Here is a 23503-nt window from a genome sequence, read left to right as displayed (position 1 = left end):
TCTCTCTTTCTCCTACCAAACCTGCCTTCACCTTCACAATGACCTCAGTTCCCTCCTCCCTCTCCTTCTTCACCCCTCTGTCCACTCTCCTTAGTATCACTTACTTCCGTAGCCAGCTTTGACTGCAATGACCAGCCGTGACACTCAAGCTCTCATTCTTCAAGATACACTGCCCCCACCCCAGTTCATTTGCATAGACTGTTTCCTCCAAATGGAACACCAGTTTCATCTTCTTGGCCTGACAAATTCCTACCTACGTTTTAAGAACTATCTAAAGTGCCATTTCATCTGTGAAGATTTCTTTATTTCACAAAGCCAGAGTAAGGGGCATGAAGTGGGTGGGCATTTGCTGTTTGTGGGCTTCCCATCATCCATTTTACCCCTCTCACCACCCCAATTTCCTCTGAGGAATTAGGTCTTCCCCAATGGATACATTTTTATAGGAAGGTAATGAGAAGCCTTGTTTTCCCTGCTAGACCCATCAGATTCATCATGGAGTCTTCCTCAACAGGATTGGATTCTAGTCCATCCCAGTAGCAATGTCTGCCTCTGCTTCCAGAGATACTTTGACTCCTGATCAACCCCATTGAGTCTATGAACCTCCTAATAAGTTCCTTTGGCTTAAGTCAATCAGATTGGGTTTCTGTTGCTTACAAACAAAGAAGCCTCCTTCACTCCCACAGTGCCTTCTTATGTAGTGCCTACCACATGGCCTTGTAATTTTTGGTAAACATGTTTGTCTCCACCAGGCTAAGGCACAATATCTAGCATCGTGTCTAACACATGGTATCAGTTCATACCTATTAAATGAACGAGTAAACGTATGAATGACAGAGAACAAGTTGTCTCCAGCTTTCCTTCTTCTCATTAATATCTGAAACAGGCAAGTGGGCCACTTTTGTTCTAAAGATTTGCTTCTAGTCATTATGAACAAGAGGATTCTGTATGAATTCCACAATGACAAGTGACAGGAATTAAGAAATAGACTTGATTAGAGAATTTTACAACTGAAGTATGAGCAGGAGAAGGCATAGATTCCCATTTCTCGCACCATCTCACAGAAAGGTAATCTGGGTCCAGGTATTTCTGGACACATGCAAGGTCTATCTACTACACTGTACTTTGAGTACAATCATGAGAAAGTGACCTTGTCAGAGGTGAGCTACTTGGGCATCCAGCTGCCTGGGAAAGTCAGATGTCCAGCACCTGGAGACCTTGGGGGGCCATAGGAAATTTCAGTCCCTCTTGCTTTTAGAAGGTAGCCACTGATCTGATCAGAAACTGAGTTTGGGTGCATCCTTTCTCACAGGGAGAAGGGACAGCTTGTTTTCCTTGTGATCTGGAGTTGGCATCAGTATTAGTTTGCTATGGCTGCCAAAACAAAATACCATAGGCAAGGTGGCTTACACAGCAGAAATTTATTTTCTCGCAGTTCTGGAGGCTGGAAGTCCATGATCAAGGTGTTTCAGGGTTGGTTTCATTCTAAGGCTTCTTTCCTTGGCTTACAAAGGGTCACCTTCTCAATGTGTCCTTACATGATCTTTTTTCTGTGCCCACATGCTCCTGGTGTTTCTTTTGCTTATAAGGACACCTGTCGTATTGGATTAGGGCCCCACCCTAATGGCCTCATTTAATCACTACTTTAAAGACCTCATCTCCAAATAAGGCTACATTCTGAGGTACTGGGGGTTGGGACTTCAATATATGAATTTTGAAGGACACAATTCAGCCCATAACAGTCCCCAAGTTAGATAGGGAGTAATGATAATAAGACTGCAGAAGTAATAAAGTGTCTAGACCTCTCTACAAATTATATGTCTGACAAACACTGAAATACAAATTCATCTAGTTGGAGCACTTTCCACAATTACTGCTGCCTTAAATACTTCTCTGGCACACCTATTCGCCCTTTTATTCCTGATGCTCATCCACACCACTTCTAGCTAGTCACCTTAGATCCCCTACCAGTACAAAACAGTTGGCCGTTCAAAGGACTCCAGAGTCATGAAGGTTCTTTGCATCAACTTCAGAATGGTCTCCTCAAATGCACGAATCATTTCCTGACTGTAATTTTCCCCAAATTTGGAAATCATTAAACCATAAAAAGAAAATCAAAGTGTTGTCAAGATAACTTTTTCTGATAATTGAGCCCTCTTGTGTTAAAGAAAACTTGTATTTTAATACATTTGGAAAAGCAAAAAGAAAATTACACGTAAAGGTAAAAGCCATGGTTAGAAATCTGTAGTGGTAAAATCATTTCTCATATGTATATGGATGCAGAGTCAACCTTTCAAAATTTATTCTCACTCTTTGAAAGCATGTTAATAAGAGCAATTGCTATTCCAAACACAGATGAGTAGATTTTTCCCATTATTTTTCCTCTTTAATCATAAGTATAGGTAATGTACAACCCAAAGCAGAAATTAGACACAAAACTTGTCTGGTGTTACTAAATTGATTGGATAACTTGAAGCATTCAAAATAATTGTAAACTGGCTTTTAAGTTTTTTGTGTTTGGGTTTTTTTGTTTTGTTTTGTTTTGTTTTTTTGCAGTACGCGGACCTCTCACTGCTGTGGCCTCTCCCGTTGCGGAGCACAGGCTCCCCACACACAGGCTCAGCGGCCATGGCTCACAGGCCTAGCCACTCCGCGGCATGTGGGATCTTCCTGGACCGGGGCACGAACCCGTGTCCCCTGCATCGGCAGGCGGACTCTCAACCACTGCGCCCCCAGGGAAGCCCCCAGGGTTTTTTTTTTTAATTTACAAAAGAAAGTAGACAACTCTGATGTCAGGAAGAAGAAAAACAAGAAGCACTTTAAAAGTTCTTTGTTGTCTTGTTAATGAGGCATCAAATCCCAGAATGCCTCTCCTTTAAAATGACTTCAGCAATCTTCAGAAAGAAAAATGGAGCTGGAGGAATCAGGCTCCTGGACTTCAGACTATACTACAAAGCTACGGTGCCAGACAGTATGGTACTGGCACAAAAATAGAAATATAGATCAAAGGAACAGGATAGAAAGCCCAGAGATAAACGCACGCACATATGGTCACCTTATTTTTGATAAAAGAGGCAAGAATATACAATGGAGACAAGGCAGCCTGTTCAATAAGTGGTGCTGGGAAAACTGGACAGGTACCTATAAAAGAATGAAATTAGAACACTCCTTAGCACCATACACAAAAATAAACTCAAAATGGATTAAAGACCTAAATGTAAGGCCAGACACGATAAAACTCATAGAGGAAAACATAGACAGAACACTCTATGACATACATCACAGCAAGATCCTTTTTGACCCACTTCCTAGAGAAATGGAAATAAAAGCAAAAATAAACAAATGGGACCTAATGAAACTTCAAAGCTTTTGCACAGCAAAGGAAACCATAAACAAGACAAAAAGACAACCCTCAGAATGGGAGAAAATATTTGCAAATGAAGCAACTGACAAAGGATTAACCTCCAAAATTTACAAGCAGCTTATGCAACTCAATATCAAAAAAACAAACAACCCCAATCCAAAAATGTGCAGAAGAGCTAAATAGACATTTCTCCAAAGATATACAGATTGCCGACAAACACATGAAAGAATGCTCAACATCACTAATCATTAGAGAAATGCAAATCAAAACTACAATGAGGTATCACCTCACACCAGACAGAATGGCCATCATCAAAAAATCTAGAAACAATAAATGCTGGAGAGGGTGTGGAGAAAAGGGAACACTCTTGCACTATTGGTGGGAATGTAAATTGATACAGCCACTATGGAGAACAGTATGGAGGTTCCTTAAAAAACTAAAAATAGAACTACCATATGACCCAGCAATCCCACTACTGGGCATATACCCTGAGAAAACCATAATTCAAAAAGAGTCATGTACCACAATGTTCACTGCAGCTCTATTTACAATAGCCAGGACATGGAAGCAACCTAAGTGTCCATCAACAGATGAATGGATAAAGATGTGGCACATATATACAATGGAATATTACTCAGCCATAAAAAGAAATGAAATTGAGTTATTTATAGGGAGGTGGATGGACCTAGAGTCTGTCGTACAGAGTGAAGTAAGTCAGAAAGAGAAAATCAAATATTGTATGCTAACACATATATATGGAATCCAAAAAAAAAAAAAGGTTCTGAAGAACCTAGGGGCAGGACAGGAATAAAGACACAGACGTAGAGAATGGACTTGAGGACACAGGGAGGGGGAAGGGTAAGCTGGGACGAAAGTGAGAGACTGGCATGGACTTATATATACTACCAAATGTAAAATAGATAGCTAGTGGGAAGCAGCCACATAGCACAGGGAGATTAGCTTGGTGCTTTGTGACCACCTAGAGGGGTGGGATAGGGAGGGTGGGAAGGAGCCACAAGAGGGAGGAGATATGGGGACATATGTATATATATAGCTGATTCACTTTGTTATGAAGCAGAAACTAACAAACCATTGTAAAGCAATTATACTCCAATAAAGGTGTTAAAAAACTTAAAAAGAAAAATAAAATAAAATGACTTCAGATGTGGTTCACCTAATCAGAGGTTTCAGTGAATGTCATAATTGACTTCAAGAGGCACTGTGATACTATGGAGGGGTGTGTGTGTGTGTGTGTGTTGGGGTGGGGTCTCTAAAGCAGACTCTCCTTCTAACCAGCTTTCCCCATCTGTAAACTGGTGATATGTTTTGAAAATTGTGAATTGTTATATAAATGTTTTAAAATATTATTATTGTAGCAGGTAAATTCCTGTTTCTTTACTTTCCTTAAATACTATAAAATGTACTCTGAGTCTCCATCCCACAAGGCAAATTATTATTGATACTCTCTCTGTGTGTCTTCTCCAAGGTCCAAAGTGTGTCTTGGCACACGTACTCTGCCCCCTTATTCCTGATGCTCATCCTCAACAGTTCTCAGGCTAGAAAAGTCTGAGAAAGGTTCTGGGGAGGAGGAGGGAGCCTTGGGTAGAGCAAAATTTTCAGGGAGATTCTCTCCTCCAATCCTAGGTACACAATGGTCATCTTGGAGATGCCCATTGCTCATGAAATCTTAAGGTTCAGACAAGGGATCTGAGAGCTGAGAGCCTGGTGTCTAAGATCCAGCCTGTAGAATACACCAGGCAACCCCTTCCCTTAGAGGCCTTGCTTCCTGTCTTCTGCTTGTAGGATTTTGTACCCTCTTCCCAGACCGGGAACACCTCTCTCCCTCCTACCATCAGAAACATCTGTCTGTCTCCTCTACCCTCCAAGACCCTTCACAAAATAGAGGAAGAGAGTACTTTTGTAGGCAGCTTCTACCATCTGACCAAAGGTGAGGTGATCTTGAAATGCAGAGGTTAGAAAATGAGAGAGAACCCCAAACTAATATTCCAGCACATTATTTTTAAAATATAAACACAAAAATAATGTTATTTGTCCTTGTTGTTCCATATACAGTAAAAAAGCAAACAAAGAATATTTTCACAGATGAAGGAGACCAGCTTTTTAAGATGGGCATCAGGATCCTCCAGCAGTCTAAAAGCCGAAAACAAAAAGCAGAGTAAGTCCATCCAGCTACTTTAGCCAAGTTCAATTTCCATGTTGAGAAAAAGGAGCAATCCAAAATCTAATTTGTCATTAAAAGCTTATTGGTATAACAAGTAAGCATATTTGCCTGTAAGCTTTTGTTTTTAAAAGGATCAAATGGTGTTTAAAGAATCCTACAAATTATCCAGCCTACAAATGGAAGGACTATGTGTGAAATTGCAGTCCCTACACATTAAATGAAAGACAGAATGAAGGCACTAATCTGAGCATTCAGGCAAAAATATTCTGTTTTGGCTTTAATTGATTCAAATGAAATAAAACATGTATTATTTGAATTAGAGAAGTTATTGTTTTAGAATGCTTTATTCTGCCTAACAGCATTTGTACATCACTTTATGGTTTTCAGAGCACTTTCGTGCATGTGACACCATTTTATCCCCAGAACAGACTTATGAGTTAAGAAGAGTTTCATTTTTCCCCCTTTAAAAAGTTGAGAACAGAGATTCAAGGATGTTAAAAGTGAGGTGATCACAAATGCACAGCTGGGAGGTGACCAAGCCGTGGCCACATGGTCTCACACCATGTCCATTGTTTCTCTTTTCACTTGCCTACTTTGTCTAAATGGGAGGCAGAAATATCTTCTCCCCCCAGGAGAGGGGCACAACTTGAGGTCCTATCAAGTCTCTAGTTAAAACCTTGGGATCACACTCTGGCTCTGCCATTACTTGTGTGATCCTGAGCAAGTTACTCAACTGCTTCGTGCCCTGGATAATGCAATCAAGCTCTTAGAACAATGTCCTTAGTAATAAGGAGACAAGTGTTTGTTATTTTTATCTCTAGTCCTCTAAATGGTAAGTGGAAGGTGTGGAAGAGAAGGCAAGTGTGTCTTGAACCATAACAGAAAGAATGGACTCTGAACCCCCGACAAGGAGACTTCTTTTGTTTTCACACAAATTAGGCATACCAGCCCCACGGGAAGCATCCCAGAGCTGTAGTAACCAGCCCGAGGCAGGCAGCCGCAGAGTCCATGAATTCTTTCTGAAAACTCAAAGCCTTTGAGAAGAGCCTAAGAGTGTAGAGGATGAGGGTAGGGGTGGGACACTCAAGTGTGAACCTGGTTATAAAAACGTCACAACGTCCATTTTTCAAGGTCCTTCTTTGTGTTAATGTTGTAGGCATTTATGTGTGGGATATTACTCATTGCTCACAATGATACTGTAAGACATAAATTATTATCCCCAAATTATGGAGGAGGAAATGGAAGGTCAAAAAGATTCTGATTTTTCCAAAGTGACAAGAAGAAGGAAGTAAGGGATTTGGTCCTCTCTCTAGGGAAAGTTAAATTAGAAGCTCTTTATAGGGCAAAAGTGCAGGACCATCCAGCAGTGCAGGAACCTTCATGCCTACCTGGTGTCATTCAATCTCAGGTTATTCTTTCCCAGTCTATCCTGCTCCAGTCCTTGCCCAAGAATCTGAGAAGAACAGCTTATTTCTGTAGCAGCATAGATACATGAGAGGGTACATGAATCTGAGTCTCCTGACCCTTCAGCCTGTGTAGCAGTGGAGACCTGAAACCAAATATGTTCATAACAAAAGACCCTAGGAGTTTGTGGGCAAGATGGGTGAAATTCCTTCAGTTTTCAGGATGGTCTGCTCTCCACTTAAGCCAGTTACATCTAATATAGCCATCTTTAAGATTCTGGTCAGACCAAAGAGGAATCATATCCCTCCTATTCATCTTCTACCCTACCCCCTCCTTGCTTCACTGCTTCTCAGATGAGTGTAGCATAAGTTAGAGGGGCTAGTAGAATTTTTGGCTCATCCACACCCACATCTTGGTCTAATTCATTTATTCAGTCTCTTCATATATAGGAAAGGAAAATTGTTGAACAAGTCAGTGCTGTTAGAAGTACAGATGTTAAGCAAGCATATGTCAGGGAAACACAAACTTGTCTGAAGGAGTCAAGAAACCTCTATGACATCCCAGGTTAACTGTCATTAAGAATTACTCCCCAGGGCCTCCCTGGTGGCGCAGTGGTTGAGAGTCCGCCTGCCGATGCAGGGGATACGGGTTCGTGCCCCGGTCTGGGAGGATCCCATATGCCGCGGAGCGGCTGGGCCCGTGAGCCATGGCCGCTGAGCCTGTGCGTCCGGAGCCTGTGCTCTGCAACGGGAGAGGCCACAACAGTGAGAGGCCCGCGTACAGCAAAAAAAATAAAAAAAAATAAAAAAGAATTACTCCCCATCAGTGAAGAAGCTGTGAAGATAAGCTGCTGCCCCACACCAAGTTTCTGATGTGTCCTAGAGATGCATTTAGCCTCCTCCTTCCCCAGCACCCAACCAAGCATCCAATACCAGATCCTTTAGAGACAATCCAGATACCTAACTGAACTTTCATTTGGAGATCTGCCCCTGCAGCCCAGTTTCTCCTACTTTTTCACTCTTGGTGATTGCAGTCCAGATCTTAATCCCACAAACTTTACCAACACCTTTCTCCTGCCCTTGGCCCTGCTTCTGGTATTCCATATATCACCTTGGACTTTCCTGACAGGGGACCTAAGTACCCACCCCTCCCTCAGAATCAAAGACACCTAGAGGGGTTGGTTTTGCAAACTTTTGCTGCCCCCTGGGACCAGCGACTGGATATACTGCTGGCCCCTGTAACCCATCTCAGGTTTCTCTGCCCTGGACCATGTCGGTGCCCTTCTAGTCCCAGCAGACTATGTGGTTGCAGCAGCAAACCATGCAACAGAAGAGCTCCCAGGAGTCTGTATCCTGTTGCCATGCCCATCCCTTGATGCCAGACATTTGAATTCATTGACCTTTGAGACCTTCTATTTTATTATTTGCTTTCTGGTCCCCAGAACCTCTGCTTGCTTTGACCATGGCTAATTTCTTGCTTGATCTCCTGGCTTCTTTTTGTCCCACTGGGGTCTACTCTCTGTTTGCCATCCAGGACCCTAATGCGTACCTGGATGTCACTCATCCTGGCCTTTTTGGCCCATTCTGTTCTGCTCCAGCTTTTGACCAAGAGCAGCTTATTCTAGCATCAGCATGGGTAGGGGTATATAAAGCTGAGTCTCCTGATCCTTCTGAATTGGAAGCTGTGGAAGATTTGTGTGTTTGTTCCTGTATTTGAGTCAAGGTCACAGGCTTGACTGATCTTACTGCTACCAAAAAGGAAGTTATAAGAGTAAAAATAAATCCCCAGGGCTTCCCTGGTGGCGCAGTGATTAAGAGTCCGCCTGCCGATGCAGGGGACACGGGTTCGTGCCCCGGTCTGGGAAGATCCCACATGCCGCGGAGCGGCTGGGCCCGTGAGCCGTGGCCGCTGAGCCTGCATGTCTGGAGCCTGTGCTCCGCAACGGGAGAGGCCACAACAGTGCGAGGCCCGCGTACCGCAAAAAATTAATTAAATAAATAAATAAATAAATAAATAAATAAATAAATCCCCAAAGCACTCTCTGTCTCCAACACAAGTTTTGACCTTGCAAGTCTCTCCATCATTACTTGCTACACAGATCAGGTCCGGGTGACTTCTGACAAGGACTCATGAAATGCACTGTGAGTCAATCCTCTGGCATCTATATTGGTAATCACTAAACTTTATGTGATTTACCCACTAATTATAGGAGAAAAAGTACCATGCTATAAAACTTTAGAATCTATGCAACAGTCCTAGTAAAAATAATAGCTAGATTTATTGAGTGCTTACTCTGTATCAGGCAGTATGCCAGGCACTTCACATGGATTATCTCATTGAATCTTCCCAGCAACACTATGAAGTAAGTGCTCTTATTATCCCCATTCCATAGATGAGAGAGGCACAGAGAAGTTAAGTAACTTGCCCGAAGCTCTCAAACTAAATTAGTGGTAGAGCCAGGATTTGAACCCAGGCATTCAGACTCTAGAGCCCTAAAAACCATTAAGGTTTTGTTTGGTTATTGTTTTCCCACACAGTCTGTCTTTGCTGTGCTGAATAATATGTTCTGTTTTAGAAATTTATTTTGGAATATAAAGGAACTGTTCTCATGATAGTAACTTCCAAGATGACATTCCAGTTTTGATTATTTTTAATTGATTTTGATTATATTGTTATGTATCTCACAGTTCATTTTATAAATCAAATACTCATAATTAATGGGAGTTGCCATGGGAGAGTTCACTATTTTAAGACAAGTGCCCCAATTTTTCACTTTACTTGGTCTATAAGCTTGAAGCATGATATAGCCTAAATATTTCTACTTTTCAGCAGCTTCATTATTTGTCAGATATATTTGAAATTATAATCTTAGATTGACCTAGGGCTGAAAAAAATCTACTGGTCTAGAAATGTAATGGACTTTAGCCAAACTGTATTGTTAGTAGCAACATCAACCAGGTCCTACTTGTTAGAGAGAAGCAGTAAGAAGGAGGGAGCAGCAATTTTCATTTTTGATAATCACACTTCTAACTCCATATTCTTCAAACAGAGCCTACAAACTCTTTGCTAAAGCATCTGACATGGGAAACTTGAAAGCTATGGAGAAAATGGCTGATGCTTTGCTATTTGGAAATTTTGGCATGCAAAACATAACAGCAGCTATCCAATTATACGAGTCCTTGGCTAAAGAAGGATCATATAAAGCCCAAAACGTGAGTTTTGCAAGAAAATTAAACTTTAAATAGCTACATCCTGAAATAATTATAGGCAAATAACATGTGAGAGGAGCTGAGCCTCTACCGCATGAGCCCAGGCCTAGGAAAGTTACTGTAGTGCATTGAGTGTAATGTTCCATCAGGGCAGGAACGAGCAGGAGCCTGGGGCAAATTCTTCTAGCTCTTGAGTGACTTTCAGGAATGGAACAGAGCTGCTCTCTAATCCACCTTCCCACCATCCATGTCCATGTGTGTGTTTTGAAATAATGTGAGAACTCTGAACCCCTAACATAGTTAACTTTTATATAAAATATATTCACCTATGCAAAGAAATATGGAACTAAATCTCCTACCTTAGGATGCCTGGTTTTTACACTTCAAGTATTTTATAAGCTATATATATTTCCTTTTCTATTTTAATATGTGTATTTCATTTTATTCTAAGAATAACATAAGCATTTCATAGAAAATCTGGAAAACAGAAAAAAAAAAAAAAAAAAGCCCTTCACAAGCCAACCATCCTGACTCAACTACTGTTAGGACTGCTTTGTATTTCTGTTTGGCTTCTTCCTTTCTTTTTAAAAACATCATCATAATCACATGTATTATGATTATGATGTATCATTTTGTTTCTGGCTGCTTTCACTTAATGCTATAGCAAAAGTACGTTTTCATGTTGCTGGTCTTCTCTATGAAAACATTTCTTTCTGATCACAAAAGAAATTTATGCTGATTACAAGAAAAACCGGGGAATTCAGAAATTATGAGGAAGACACTAAAAGTTGTCTAAAAGCGTTTCCCATAGATCATTTTTGTTTCCATCCAGTAAAGTGTACAAGCTAAGCTTTGGAGGCAGGCAGATCTAAGTTCAAATGCACTCTACCACTTGCTTATTGGATAACTACTTAACAAAACCCTTTCCCCTTCATCTGCATGAGAATTTGACCTTTGGTTCACTCTCTACTTCTGTTTCCCTGGTAGTGTGATAGGAGTGAAATGTTAACTATGTTTCTAGGTAGTATTGCTTATTGTTGAAATGACCTCTACTTGGTAAACTACCTTTGGACTGGGAGAAACTGTCATGAACTATAATACCTGATGGTGGTGATGATTCTTACCGGGATCCTGGACACTATGCCTATGGAGTTGTTACAGGGGGAATATGAGGCTTTTATGTCAGGGTGCCTGTTGCACCACCCAATGTGGATCTCATCCCCTTGTGTCTGAGTCATCTGAGGGACCAAAGATGAGGGCTGCTGGAGGACTATGTGACCTGCTGCAAGGACTCCCACAGAAAGGAGGCCTGATGCTGCCCTGCTGGCAAACTGTGATTCCTGTGCTACATCTACCTGAAGAAACTGGTGGCATGTATAGCCTGTGGGAGTCTTGTGAGTCTGCATATTTATTTGAACCAGAAGTTGGACGAGAGGAACTCTAATGGGTGGGGTAACCTCTCTAATTTTCACCTGTAGAGTTAGGATAATGATAAAACACCAGGTTCTATGTCTCTCTGGTTCACTGGTATGTCTCTAAAAATTTAGTGCAGTGCCTGGGACAAAAAAATATTAGCTGAATGCTGAATTAATTCATGATGAATGAATTAATGGAGTTGTCAGGATTAAAATAATGTGTGAAGGCACTTAATTCCATACCTGGAACTTTATAATCATTCATCATAAAAGGTATAAATGCAATTATTACTCTTACTATTATTCTTCTAGAATTTTTCCTATAAGTATGTAGAAAAATTTTTACAAAAATGAGACATACTTTAATTGCTGTTTCCTAATCTGCTCTTTACTCAATAATATATCACAGATATCTTTCCCTGTGAATATATCCCATATTTGGTTAATCAAAAATATAAAGTTCCAAAACAGACCAAATGTTACCATCATGACCACCACAACAAATAATGTCACCTAATTCCTTTCTAAACTACTGAATATGTGCTTTATTTGTTAGTGGGTATATTAATTAATTAATTAAGTCAACAGTTGTTTCTTGGACACTTACTATGTACCACACATAATCCTGTTGATGGGGAGAAAAAGATTAATAGGCCAAAGTCCTCATGGGCCAATCTGAAATATAAACAAATAATTTCAGCATAATTTAGGTGGCCTAGAGTTAAGGTGTGTATAAAGTGCTTTAGGCACAGAAAAGGGTCTGACTGGTTTTGCCTGAGGCAGGTAGGGAAGGCTTCAAGGAAGAAGCAACATTTGCTCCCAGTCTAGAATATTGGATACAGGCAACATGAAGGATTTGTCTATATTTGAATAAAGTATTTGATGCAAGGGTCAAAGTACTACTCTCAGAAAAAAAAATTCCAAATTAACATAATTGGTACATAAAACATATGGATTTTAAAGCTGAAATCAGAGTTACACTCCACATACTCTAGTTAGAATAGTTCTATCGCATGGTCCCAGACCTCCTGTCTATTTATGTGTGTTTGGTCTCAGGAGGACAAGAGGACAAAATGCGGGTGAGGACAGACTTATCACCTGAAAGGCTGACATTGACCTGATATGCAAAATTCAGCCACACTGTATATTGAAATGCTACAACAGTGGTTGGAAAAAGTCTCTGCCCCAAGCTCCTCTTATGCTCTTCCTGACAACCTGAACACCCATATTCTTCACTTGGACTTCCCCCTCCTCCCTTCAGCTCCCCGTGATCTTGCAGCCAAAGTGTTATCTGGATGGGCAGGGAGCTTACAGGACCCTGTTCCAGTGCTACAGCTGGATTCTATTCTGAAATTAACTATCATCCCTGTCATCACTATAGGAAAATCTGTTTCTGATAGCAAGTCCTCTTGCAGTTGATTTATCTCCTTGTACAAAGAACAATTAAAGATATTCCGTGGTACAAACAATGCTTTGTTCGATGGCTGGTTGCTGCGACAAGGCTGGCCACGTGCCATATTGATCACAGCTCTTTAACAGGACTGGCCAGGTGACCACCTTTCTTCTCAGGCTGTTTGTGCCAGCCTGATACAGGAATCCAGCCGCACTGGTAGGAAATATTGCTGGGAACTGCGAGGACAACGTAGCAACAGAAATGTGGCTGAAGAAGCTGAAATGTATACGGAGAATGATAATGAAAGAGAGGGAGAGAGATAGACATAAAGATAGAGAGAAAGTGAGAATGAAGACACCTATCTCTGGGGGAAAAGGAGAAGAACAATCGGAAATAGTGAAATGTTATATAGATGGGAGAAGCCTGGAGTGCCAGAGGGCTAGTAGAGACCTGATTTAACAAAGAAAACAAAAAAGATATGATCTCAGATTCATGCAGGCATTGAGGGGGTGGGGGAAGAAATGCAGTTTCAGGCTATGTATAAAAGGAAAGCTGGATAGAGGGAAAGAGGCATACTTATTTCTTTTCATGCACCTTGAATGGTTCATCTCACAAAAACTCCAAATAAACTAAAAGAAATCCCAATAAGGGCAATAAAAGCAAATAAGATTGTGAACAGACTCCATTGAATTGATTTGCAAAGAATCTGTACCTTCCAAATAATGAAAACTATTCACTAATGGTGTAGTATTCATGAAAATGGTGAAAACTGAAGAAAGAGCAAACAAAAATAAGCCATATTTTAGAGGATGTCATAAGATATTGTAGTATACCAGCTGGAGGTAGATAAATTATGTATTTTTTATTTCTCTGATCCTCATTTAAGGTAGCAGAGATTCAGATTTAGAAAGACTCATTCTTTTCTTGATACTGATGAACTGTTTCAATAGAAAATTTGTCTGTTAATTTGCCAAACAAGGAGGTAGGGTTTAAACCGTATTTGCTTTGAGAATCAAGAAATGGATCATAAATGGATAACTAATAAGAACCTGCTGTATAAAAGAATAAATAAAATAAAATTAAAAAATTAAAAAAAAGAAATGGATCATTCACATTGTATCACCTTAAAATTAACTTAATCACCACAATGATTATTAGCACTGTGCTACTACTGAAAAAAAAATCATTTTTAGTATCAAATACTCACTTTGATAATTCTAGGATTACCTGTGTAGAGCATTTCTTTTTGATGTTAATCATCTTTTTGTATTAAGGGTGCAAAAAGGATCTGAGTTTTCCATCAGGGTTGATTCACACTTCTGTTTGGCATGCAATTTGAGCTCAAAGTAATGACCACAGATGCTTTCAAGCCCCGTACAACAATTATAATAATTAAATGCTTAACCTTTTTTCTCTTTTAATAATTCCTTATATAAAGAGAAAAAGGAGGAACACTTAATTTTTAAGTTGTTATTATGGAACCTGAGTAATTTGCTTTGAAATATACTAAAATATCCTCTACACTTAACTCTTTCCATTCAAATCCCAGTGACTACAACACAGCACAACGGTTGAGTTCAGAGTCTTATAAACAAATCTAATTTGCAGAGCTTGACCTTTTAAAACCACTGAAAGTATCATTGATGTCATCACTATAGTGTAGCTTCTCTTCAACTCACAGCATTTTTTTCTGGATTAAGATTGAATCATTCTAGGGTTTCCCTGGTGGCACAGTGGTTATGAATCCACCTGCCAATGCAGGGGACACGGGTTCAAGCCCTGGTCCAGGAAGATCTCACGTGCCGCGAAACAACTAAGCCCATGCACCACAACTACTGAGCCTGAGCTCTAGAGCCTGCGAGCCACAACTACTGAGCCCACGTGCCACAACTACTGAAGCCCGCGCACCTAGAGCCCATGCTCCGCAACAAGAGAAGCCACCGCAATGAGAAGCCCACGCACCGCAACAAAGAGTAGCCCCCGCTCACCTCAACTACAGAAAAGCCCGCGTGCAGCAACAAAGACCCAACACAGCCAAAAATAAAATTAATTAATTAAAAAAGATTTAATCATTCTATAATCCATTTCATTTCACCTCAGCCTTATCTCAGAAAAGACCAAAGACCAAAAACTGACTACTGTAAAGTTGTTAGGTAACAATGCCTAAGTGTAAAGAAACAGGACAGCCCTGACTATAATTGGCAAATTTACTACATGACAGCCCATAACATCATTTGTCCTCCTCTAGTGCCTGCCACGCTTTAAGCAGTGGGGAGAAAAAAAGTTAAGCCCTCCAGATAATTAATTCAAGATCATCCATTGTTATTTTTCTGCTAAAGAGAGAGGAAGCATTCTCTTTGAGTTGATTATTTGAGGCTGGGAAAATCATGGTTTTAGCCCTTTATAGAATGAGCTTTATACAGAGAAAGCTCTCCATCCCAATCACAGAATGGAAATTAACTCCCACACAATCCACTACACAACTTCACGACCTCACAATTTTCTCCAAGAGGATCAGGCCAAAAAGTATGGTAGGCTCTGCACAAAATGATACACTGTTGGTGAAAGCATCTTATAATACAAGCTCGGGCTTCCCTGGTGGCGCAGTAGTTGAGAGTCCGCCTGCCGATGCAGGGGACACGGGTTCGTGCCCTGGTCCGGGAAGATCCCACATGCCATGGAGCGGCTGGGCCTGTGAGCCATGGCCATTGAGCCTGCGCGTCCGGAGCCTGTGCTCCACAACGAGAGAGACCACAACAGTGAGAGGCCCGCGTACCTCAAAAAAAAAAAAAAAAATTGCTAAGAGTTGCAAGAAAAATAAATTATTTAGCCAATAATATTGGCTAAAGATATTTTTACAAGGAGCCAATTTAGCCATTTAAAATATAACTACTATGGGCTTCCCTGGTGGCGCAGTGGTTGAGAGTCCGCCTGCCGATGCAGGGGACACGGGTTCGTGCCCCGGTCCCGGAGGATCCCACGTGCCGCGGAGCGGCTGTGCCCGCGAGCCATGGCCGCGGAGCCTGTGTGTCCGGAGCCTGTGCTCCGCAACGGGAGAGGCCACAGCAGTGAGAGGCCCGCGTACAGCAAAAAAATAAATAAATAAAATAAAATATAACTACAAGGGTTAGAGGAGTACCAGGATTCCAGATGTTTTCCATTTGTAATAACAGCCTTCATGATCAACTTTCCTGAAAAGGGAGCCTTTGAGACTAAAGAGGAATTGGCAGAATCTTAGATTATTTTTTTTAGTTTATGGATTAAGTAGATTACAAATTATAAACCACATGTTAGAGCTATTATGCTTTTAAGAACTGAACTCTGCAGTCAATTCCCTAGTTTAAAAAGTAAGATTATTCTTTATCCTTGAAATTTTAATAAAAAGTTTAAGAAATTATTCATTTTCTCTTTTGATGGAATTATCAGACCTTGTTGTATCTTGATTTTAGACATTTGATTTTAGACATTTGATTTTAGACTTGATTTTTGACATTTAACAAAGTCTTGCATCATGTTCTCATGAGCTAGATGAAAAAATAGAAACGTGGGCTTTGATAATGGTAAATAAAAAGTATAGACTAATAGGTTGATGCCAAGGTGAAAGTAAGTCTGATAATCTGCCTCAGGACGCTGCCTATGACCCTGTGCTCTTCAAATATTCCATCAGCTATTAAGCTGAATGGCTAATACCAAATTGTTTTTAATTTGAAGCATAGAAAGAAAGGCATATTACCCATGATTTGCATAAGAGTGTAGAATGAACTTGTAAAAATGGTGATAGGAATAATAAAGCTACAAATGAGTAGCAGCTTGAAAATATTAGGAACACCAAAACAGACTATTACAATTATGTTCTGACAAAAAATAGTGTTATGACTCTATTGAGAAGAGGAGGAAGGAGAAAAACTAAAGTGATGTAGATGACCTAAATCATCATCTATCATCTAGCAAATCTATAGCTAATGTGCAAAATATATAAATTAACAGCAAGTAGTAGCAACTTATCAGGAGTCCTAATGGTGGTAATTATCAGAAGAAAACAGCTAAAATAAGTAAAAGTGGTTATCTCTGAGGAGACAAATGGGGAGTAGCCTAGAAAGGAGCAGGGCATTGATATTTGTATTTTAAGCCCTCAGAAGTATTGGAATTTTAATTTTTAATACATATGCATCTCTTAATTTGATAACAAATATATAAAAAGTTAAATTTAGATATTAACTCTCCCCCCCAAAAGGAATTATGCTTAACAACAGAAGTCCTCTCCCACTGAAAAGAAAGAAGAATCTTTGGAAAATGTCAAATTCCAGGTGTGGGGCAAGAAATGTACAAGATGATGTTGAAACATCTTATCCTACTTGATGGCAAGGATGCTGTCAGAAAATACTAGGATAAGAATTCCCTGGTGGTGCAGTGATTAAGACTCGGCACTTTCACTGCGGTGGCCCGGGTTCAATCCCTGGTCCGGCAGCTCGAACAAGCACAAATTACTAAAGATGGAACAATTGAGCACGAAGATGAATAATGACCACAATGGACTGAAATACCTCAGATGTACTTAAATCCATTAGTTCATAATGATACTTAGAAACAACACTCTTTTTTAAATTTTTTTTTATATTTATTTTTGGCTGTGTTGGGTCTTGGTTTCTGTGCGAGGGCTTTCTCCAGTTGCAGCAAGCGGGGGCCACTCTTCATCACGGTGCGCGGGCCTCTCACTATCGCGGCCTCTCTTGTTGCGGAGCACAGGCTCCAGACGCGCAGGCTCAGTAGTTGTGGCTCACAGGCCTAGTTGCTCCGTGGCATGTGGGATCCTCCCGGACCAGGGCTCGAACCCGTGTCCCCTGCATTGGCAGGCAGATTCTCAACCACTGCACCACCAGGGAAGCCCGAAACAACACTCTTTAATCACTTTGGAGGATGTTAAAGAACCAACTCTCATTATTTTGAAAACTGATAAACAGACAGGTTCAAACATTTATTGACTATTCTTCGCAAACTATATCTCAGAATATAGGAGACCAAGGAAAGTTTTTCTTTATAAAATTATTCCAGCTAATAAATGAGGAAGGAATGACAGAATTAGATTGGTATCTTTTTGCCACCCCTAATAAGTCAACGGACCTACACAGTCGTCACTACTGGCTGCTAACATCACAAAGCAGAGACAAGAAACTATATACCTCCTGATGGAAATACATAACACTTCCTATGAGACAGTCTTGCCAAACACATTACACCTAAGTTTGATCAAGCCTCTAAATCTGACTGCCAGCCTGTAGAAAATACAGTATTGTGATCAACAAAATCCAGACTAAGTATAACTCTATAGGAGGAGTGACTGGTTTTTTCAACAATAACAAAAAATTACAAGGAGAAAAGAGATGGATAAGAAACTTAGATATTAAAAAAGACTTGAGACTTCCCACTCAGTTGCAATGTATTGGCCATATCTGGATCCCAATTCAAATAAATTGTTAAAAAAAGAAAAGAAAAAGTTAAAAGAAAAATAAAGAACATTTATAAGGCAGTTGGGTAGATATAGATACTGACTAATGATATTAACAAATTTATATTAATGTTTTTAGTGAATAATGATATGACTTTTTTTTTTTTTTTTTTTTTTTTTTTTGCGGTACGCGGGCCTCTCACTGTTGTGGCCTCTCTGGTTGCGGAGCACAGGCTCCGGACGCGCAGGCTCAATGGCCATGGCTCACAGGCCCAGCCGCTCTGTGGCATGTGGGATCCTCCCGGACCAGGGCACGAACCCGTGTCCCCTGCATCAGCAGGTGGACTCTCAGCCACTGCGCCACCAGGGAAGCCCTATGATTTTGTTTTTTTAAAGGTTCTTTCTTTCAGAGGCACATACTGAAATATTTACAGATGAAATATATATTGTCCAAGATTTACTTCAAAATAAACTGGATGGCCAGAGAAAATCAGTGTGGATATCAATGAAGCCAGATTGGGCAAACTGACAATGGATAATGATTGGGTGATGGATCATGGGTTTTTTATATTACTTTATTTACTTTTTCATATTTGACATATTCTGTACTAAAAAGAATACACAGATGGAATAGGTGTTAGACTTGAAGATTAATAACTAAGAGGAAGTGGAATATTTCCATACTCTTCTGGCTTTTGTTGAGCAGTATGGCATTTCCCCCCCAAAATGGCCACAGTAATATTTCCAGTCCACATGCTATTTCAGACCCCTAATCAACATCATCAAAAAGTAGAGTCTATTTTCCATTTCCTTGTATGCAGGTAGGCTTCAAACAATAACGTTTACTGTAAGTATTGCTACATCACTTTGAAGGCTAAGTCATAAAAAGGATACAGCTCGGCCTGGCTCCCTCTCTCTCAGGATGCTCACTCCTGGAACCCAGCTACCATGCTGTGAGGAAGCTCATACAACAGGAGAGGCCACATGTTGCTGTTCTGGCCATTAGTCTCTGCAAAGGTCTCAACAAACAGCTAGAATCAACTGCCAGACATGTGAATGAACCAGCATTCAGATTATTGCATCCCTAGCCTTTGAGTCTTCCAACTAAGGCTCCCATATCATGGACCAGAGAAAAGCCATCCCCACTCTACCTTGGCCAAATTTCTGACCCACTGAACCCTTAGCATAATAAATGGTCATTTTATGCCACCAAGTTTCCGGTTAATTTTTTACACAGCCTTATTATTATAGAGCAGACATTTAAAATACCCCTTACTAATGTAGGTAAGAATAGCTGTAAAATAAATGGATTTGTTGAGTTTTTCTTTTTCTTTTGGGCTTTAGGCATTAGGATTTTTGTCTTCTTGTGGAATAGGAATGGAATACAATCAAGCTAAGGTAAGGTCATTCTATTTTTTTCTGGAACAAAAATGACTTTTTAAAGGGACACTGAATAGAGGGTCTACTCTTTAATTGAAGGGCTCACTCTAGTGTGGTGGTTAAGAGCACAGCTCAATAGTTAGAGAAGTTTAGGGTCCTAATGCCATCTGTTTCTTAATGTTCCATATTATCAAGTTTCAGATAATATCTACTTCATAAGGGTTTTGTGATGTTTAAATGAAATATCATGTACAATCCCCTTTTCACAGACTCTAGAGCTCAATAAGCCCCCAGTGAATGGCAGCCATCTTTACAGAGGAAGAGAATGAAATTTGTAATTTATTTTGGAGTAGTTCAAGGTTAGGAATAAAAAGGCAATGATTGGGTTTGAGTTTCAAATTTAAATGTCGAATAACCTTTTTTTAAACTTTAGGCACTGATATATTACACTCTTGGAAGCGCTGGAGGAAGCATGATATCCCAGATGATATTGGTTTGTAATTAAATATTCTTGGGCCCAAATAGGTGTGTTATAAATATAGCATTGTCAAAATATTAAGAATTTATATGTGTTTTAGGGGTACAGATATTTGTCAGGAATCAGTGTTCTACAGAATTGCGAAGTTGCTCTAAGTCATTACAAGAAAGTGGCAGATTACAGTGAGTAATCCACATAATTTATTTTAAGATAAAGAGACTTGCCAAGCAATTAAAAAAACAAATCAATACTAGTTGAAATATTTATGAAAGTATTTAAAGACTGCTTTAACATCGGTTATAATACAATTCTTTTAATACAATGTAGTTTCTGATTTCTTAATAGTTACTTTTCCAAAAGTTTTAAATGATTGTACTCATCTTTTATTTTTGTTAGCTCATGTCGCTAAACAATTCTATTTTACTTGATCTTGCGATCTTCTTTCCTTAAACTGAGAATTTAAATATAACATGAATAAATATTAAGCAGTTTCTGTAATTCTAACATTTAGAATATGGGATGACTTGTTAAAAATTCCTGAAGAAATGGATGTAAGGTACATACCTTGGCAATCTCTATTGTTGCACTTGAGAACAATTCAAGTAACCATTATTCTATTACCCTATCCTTTGTCTACAAAACACAGAGCATGAGGTTAATATATATTCCTAGAATCATTTTCAAAGTTGTATGTAATATTTCCTCATGCAACATCACTGAACCATACTACATAATAGAGTTTTAAATAAAAGTCTTCCAAGAAGTGAATAGGGTAAAGTCCATGGTTAATTTCTATGATCAGAATAACATCTGAATTTACATCTTTGACATTATTAGGATCTGAGAAAAGAAAGAAAAAAAATTACTTTTGAATTAAAGATGTTATATATATCAAGATGTTTTTGTATGCCTAATGAAACTGGAATTATCAGATATATTTCAAATTGTGTATTTTGTTAGGTTTACTCAACCATATTTAAAATTTATTTTCAGACTATCCATAGGAAATAATTAAGAAACGGTTCTTACTCTTGTTTTGTAGTTTCAATATACCCAGTAAAAGTGAGTGATAGAAGGAGTTGGTTGCCTTCTTCTGAAATCTGTCTTCTTTCCTGAGCCTGCTTGGCTAGGGTCTTACATATATTGATACAATATTTGTATAGGCTGCAAAAAATAAGTAGTGTCTTGTACTTTTCTGAGAACCAAATAAGCAAAATTAGCAACTTTCTATCTCCTAAGGGTATTTCTTTTCTGTTAGTAGACCAGATCTCTGCACAATTTAAAGAGAATAGGCCTAATAGTTTTTTCTGTAAGCTGACTGTTGTCTCTTACAGTCTGTGTATTCTGGCTACTCTCTGGCTTGTTTCTATTCACAGTTGCTGACAAATTGGAAAAAAGTGAAGGTGTTCCAGTGGAAAAAGTGAGACTAGCGGAAAGTCCTGAAAATCTGAGTTCTAACAGTGAGATTTTGGACTGGGACATATACCAATACTATAAATTTTTGGCCGAAAGAGGAGATGTTCAGATACAAGTAATGTATACAGATGAGCTTGAATTTTTAGAACATGCAAATTACAAAGGGCTTAATTCTCTCTGAGTCCTAGAAGGGTTAACAATGCCCCATCCTGAATGGGAAAGGGAAGAGAACCCCCTCTTTGTTCTACTCCTTTTGTGTCTGTATCTTTCAGTTCCTTATAGCCTATGGGAGAGCCAGTTGCAATAGTAATGGCATTGTTTTTTGCAGTTACTCCTAAAAAAATTATTACAAAAAAGAACTAGATTGTAATTATAGAAAAAAAGTACCATCCAATGTTGGTTTTAATATGAATGAATTCTTACCATGATCCAGATATACCCTGTCTTTGGAAATGGGAATGGAAATAGGACAGCATTTGTGTGACCTTTGAGAACCAAGAGTTAAGGCCACTAGGTTTGCATGCCCGGGTGTTGCTCTACATCACCAGGCCAGCTTTCTGGCCTTGCGGAAGCCATATGACCAACATCAACCATTTACCCAATAAAACACAGAATTGGGAATGGTTTCCTGCTTCTTTTTTAAGACATGCCAATTGTAGCAAACTGGATCAATATACTGTATTAAAATCATCATTTCTTTATTGAAATGAATATTACTGCTAAAATAATTGTCAAAACTCCTCATTTCTAGGTATCTCTTGGACAGTTACATCTAACTGGGAGGAAAGGTCTAGATCAGGATTACTATGTAAGTCAATCTCAAGCTTCAGTCATGTGGGGTGGGAAGGATAATGGTGAGAGAGGTTGGCAGCGCCATGAAAGGTGAGAGGGTGGGTGGAAGAGTTGCTAGGGAAAGCCCGCTGATGCTTCCTTGGTCAGATCTGCTTCCCAGTTTTTGAGGAAGAACAAATTTCACTAGAGAAAGCACTTTTCCTACCTGCCTCCAAGTACGAAGGGGTAGAGGCCTGTGAAGGAGTAGCTGGGGCTGGGGAGTTTCCATGGTCCCACTGAACCGTCTCTCTTCCCACCCACACTCACTGTTGAACTGGGGTTAGGTGAGGAGGATACACCCATTCCCAAAGGCCAGCTGTGGAAAGTCTACCTGGGAGTTAACGCCTCAACCCCACTTGGCTAGATTAGAGGACAGACTGCTTCCAATATAATTAGGTATATTATTAATCATCTTTATACATTTGCAAATCTCCTTTCAATCACTTTGCTTAATCTTACCTGATCCCAGTGAGGTTAAAAGATTAATTAACAATTCACATTTATGGTGGAGAAAAAAGCAAATAAACTTGACCTACACGGGATCCTCCTCAGTAAGATGCCAAAGACGTTGGATGAGATCTTGTCGTAATCCTGATTGTGGTTTCAAGGCCCTAGATCCCCACAGATCTGGGGAACTAACTGGGATTCTTTTAAAAGATGATTTTGCAGCCCTTGTCATTTTATACAAGCCATGTGCTCACTGTCTCAAAGGAACACACACTCTATTTCAACATAGTCCCAATGGCTAAGCAATAGAAATAACTACTTTGTATGGCAGTTACATAAAAGACTGATCTGTTATTACTTTCTGTTTCACTTTATATTTTATTTTATGAATGTACCTTTGGTACCATAGTTTGTGTTTTATATGAGGTACTATACTCATTAGGTAAATGTCAAAGTTAATTTTATAAAATGTGATAAAATAGGTAACAATTGAAATAAGCATATGCATCCCAAGACAGCTCAACTGAAGGTCTTCAGATTT

General features: G+C 39.6%; 1 protein-coding gene across 1 annotated transcript in view; it reads left to right on the top strand.

The window, feature by feature from the left end:
* The window catches only part of SEL1L2 (SEL1L2 adaptor subunit of SYVN1 ubiquitin ligase), a gene marked incomplete at both ends in the record, with an annotated part of 93260 nt that overhangs the window by 43234 nt on the left and 26523 nt on the right, over window positions 1-23503 (top strand). Inside the window, 7 exons of the mRNA XM_082644550.1 lie at window positions 5435-5537; window positions 9997-10159; window positions 19755-19808; window positions 20224-20283; window positions 20369-20450; window positions 21645-21799; window positions 22436-22492. Of these exons, the coding sequence (XP_082500676.1) occupies window positions 5435-5537; window positions 9997-10159; window positions 19755-19808; window positions 20224-20283; window positions 20369-20450; window positions 21645-21799; window positions 22436-22492 (674 nt within the window). The remainder of the gene's footprint in view (window positions 1-5434; window positions 5538-9996; window positions 10160-19754; window positions 19809-20223; window positions 20284-20368; window positions 20451-21644; window positions 21800-22435; window positions 22493-23503) is intronic.

This window comes from Mesoplodon mirus (genome assembly GCF_964341445.2).
Source record: "Mesoplodon mirus genome assembly, chromosome: 15".
Taxonomy (NCBI): Eukaryota; Metazoa; Chordata; class Mammalia; order Artiodactyla; family Ziphiidae; genus Mesoplodon; species Mesoplodon mirus.
This window is presented reverse-complemented; position numbering and strand designations above follow the sequence as displayed.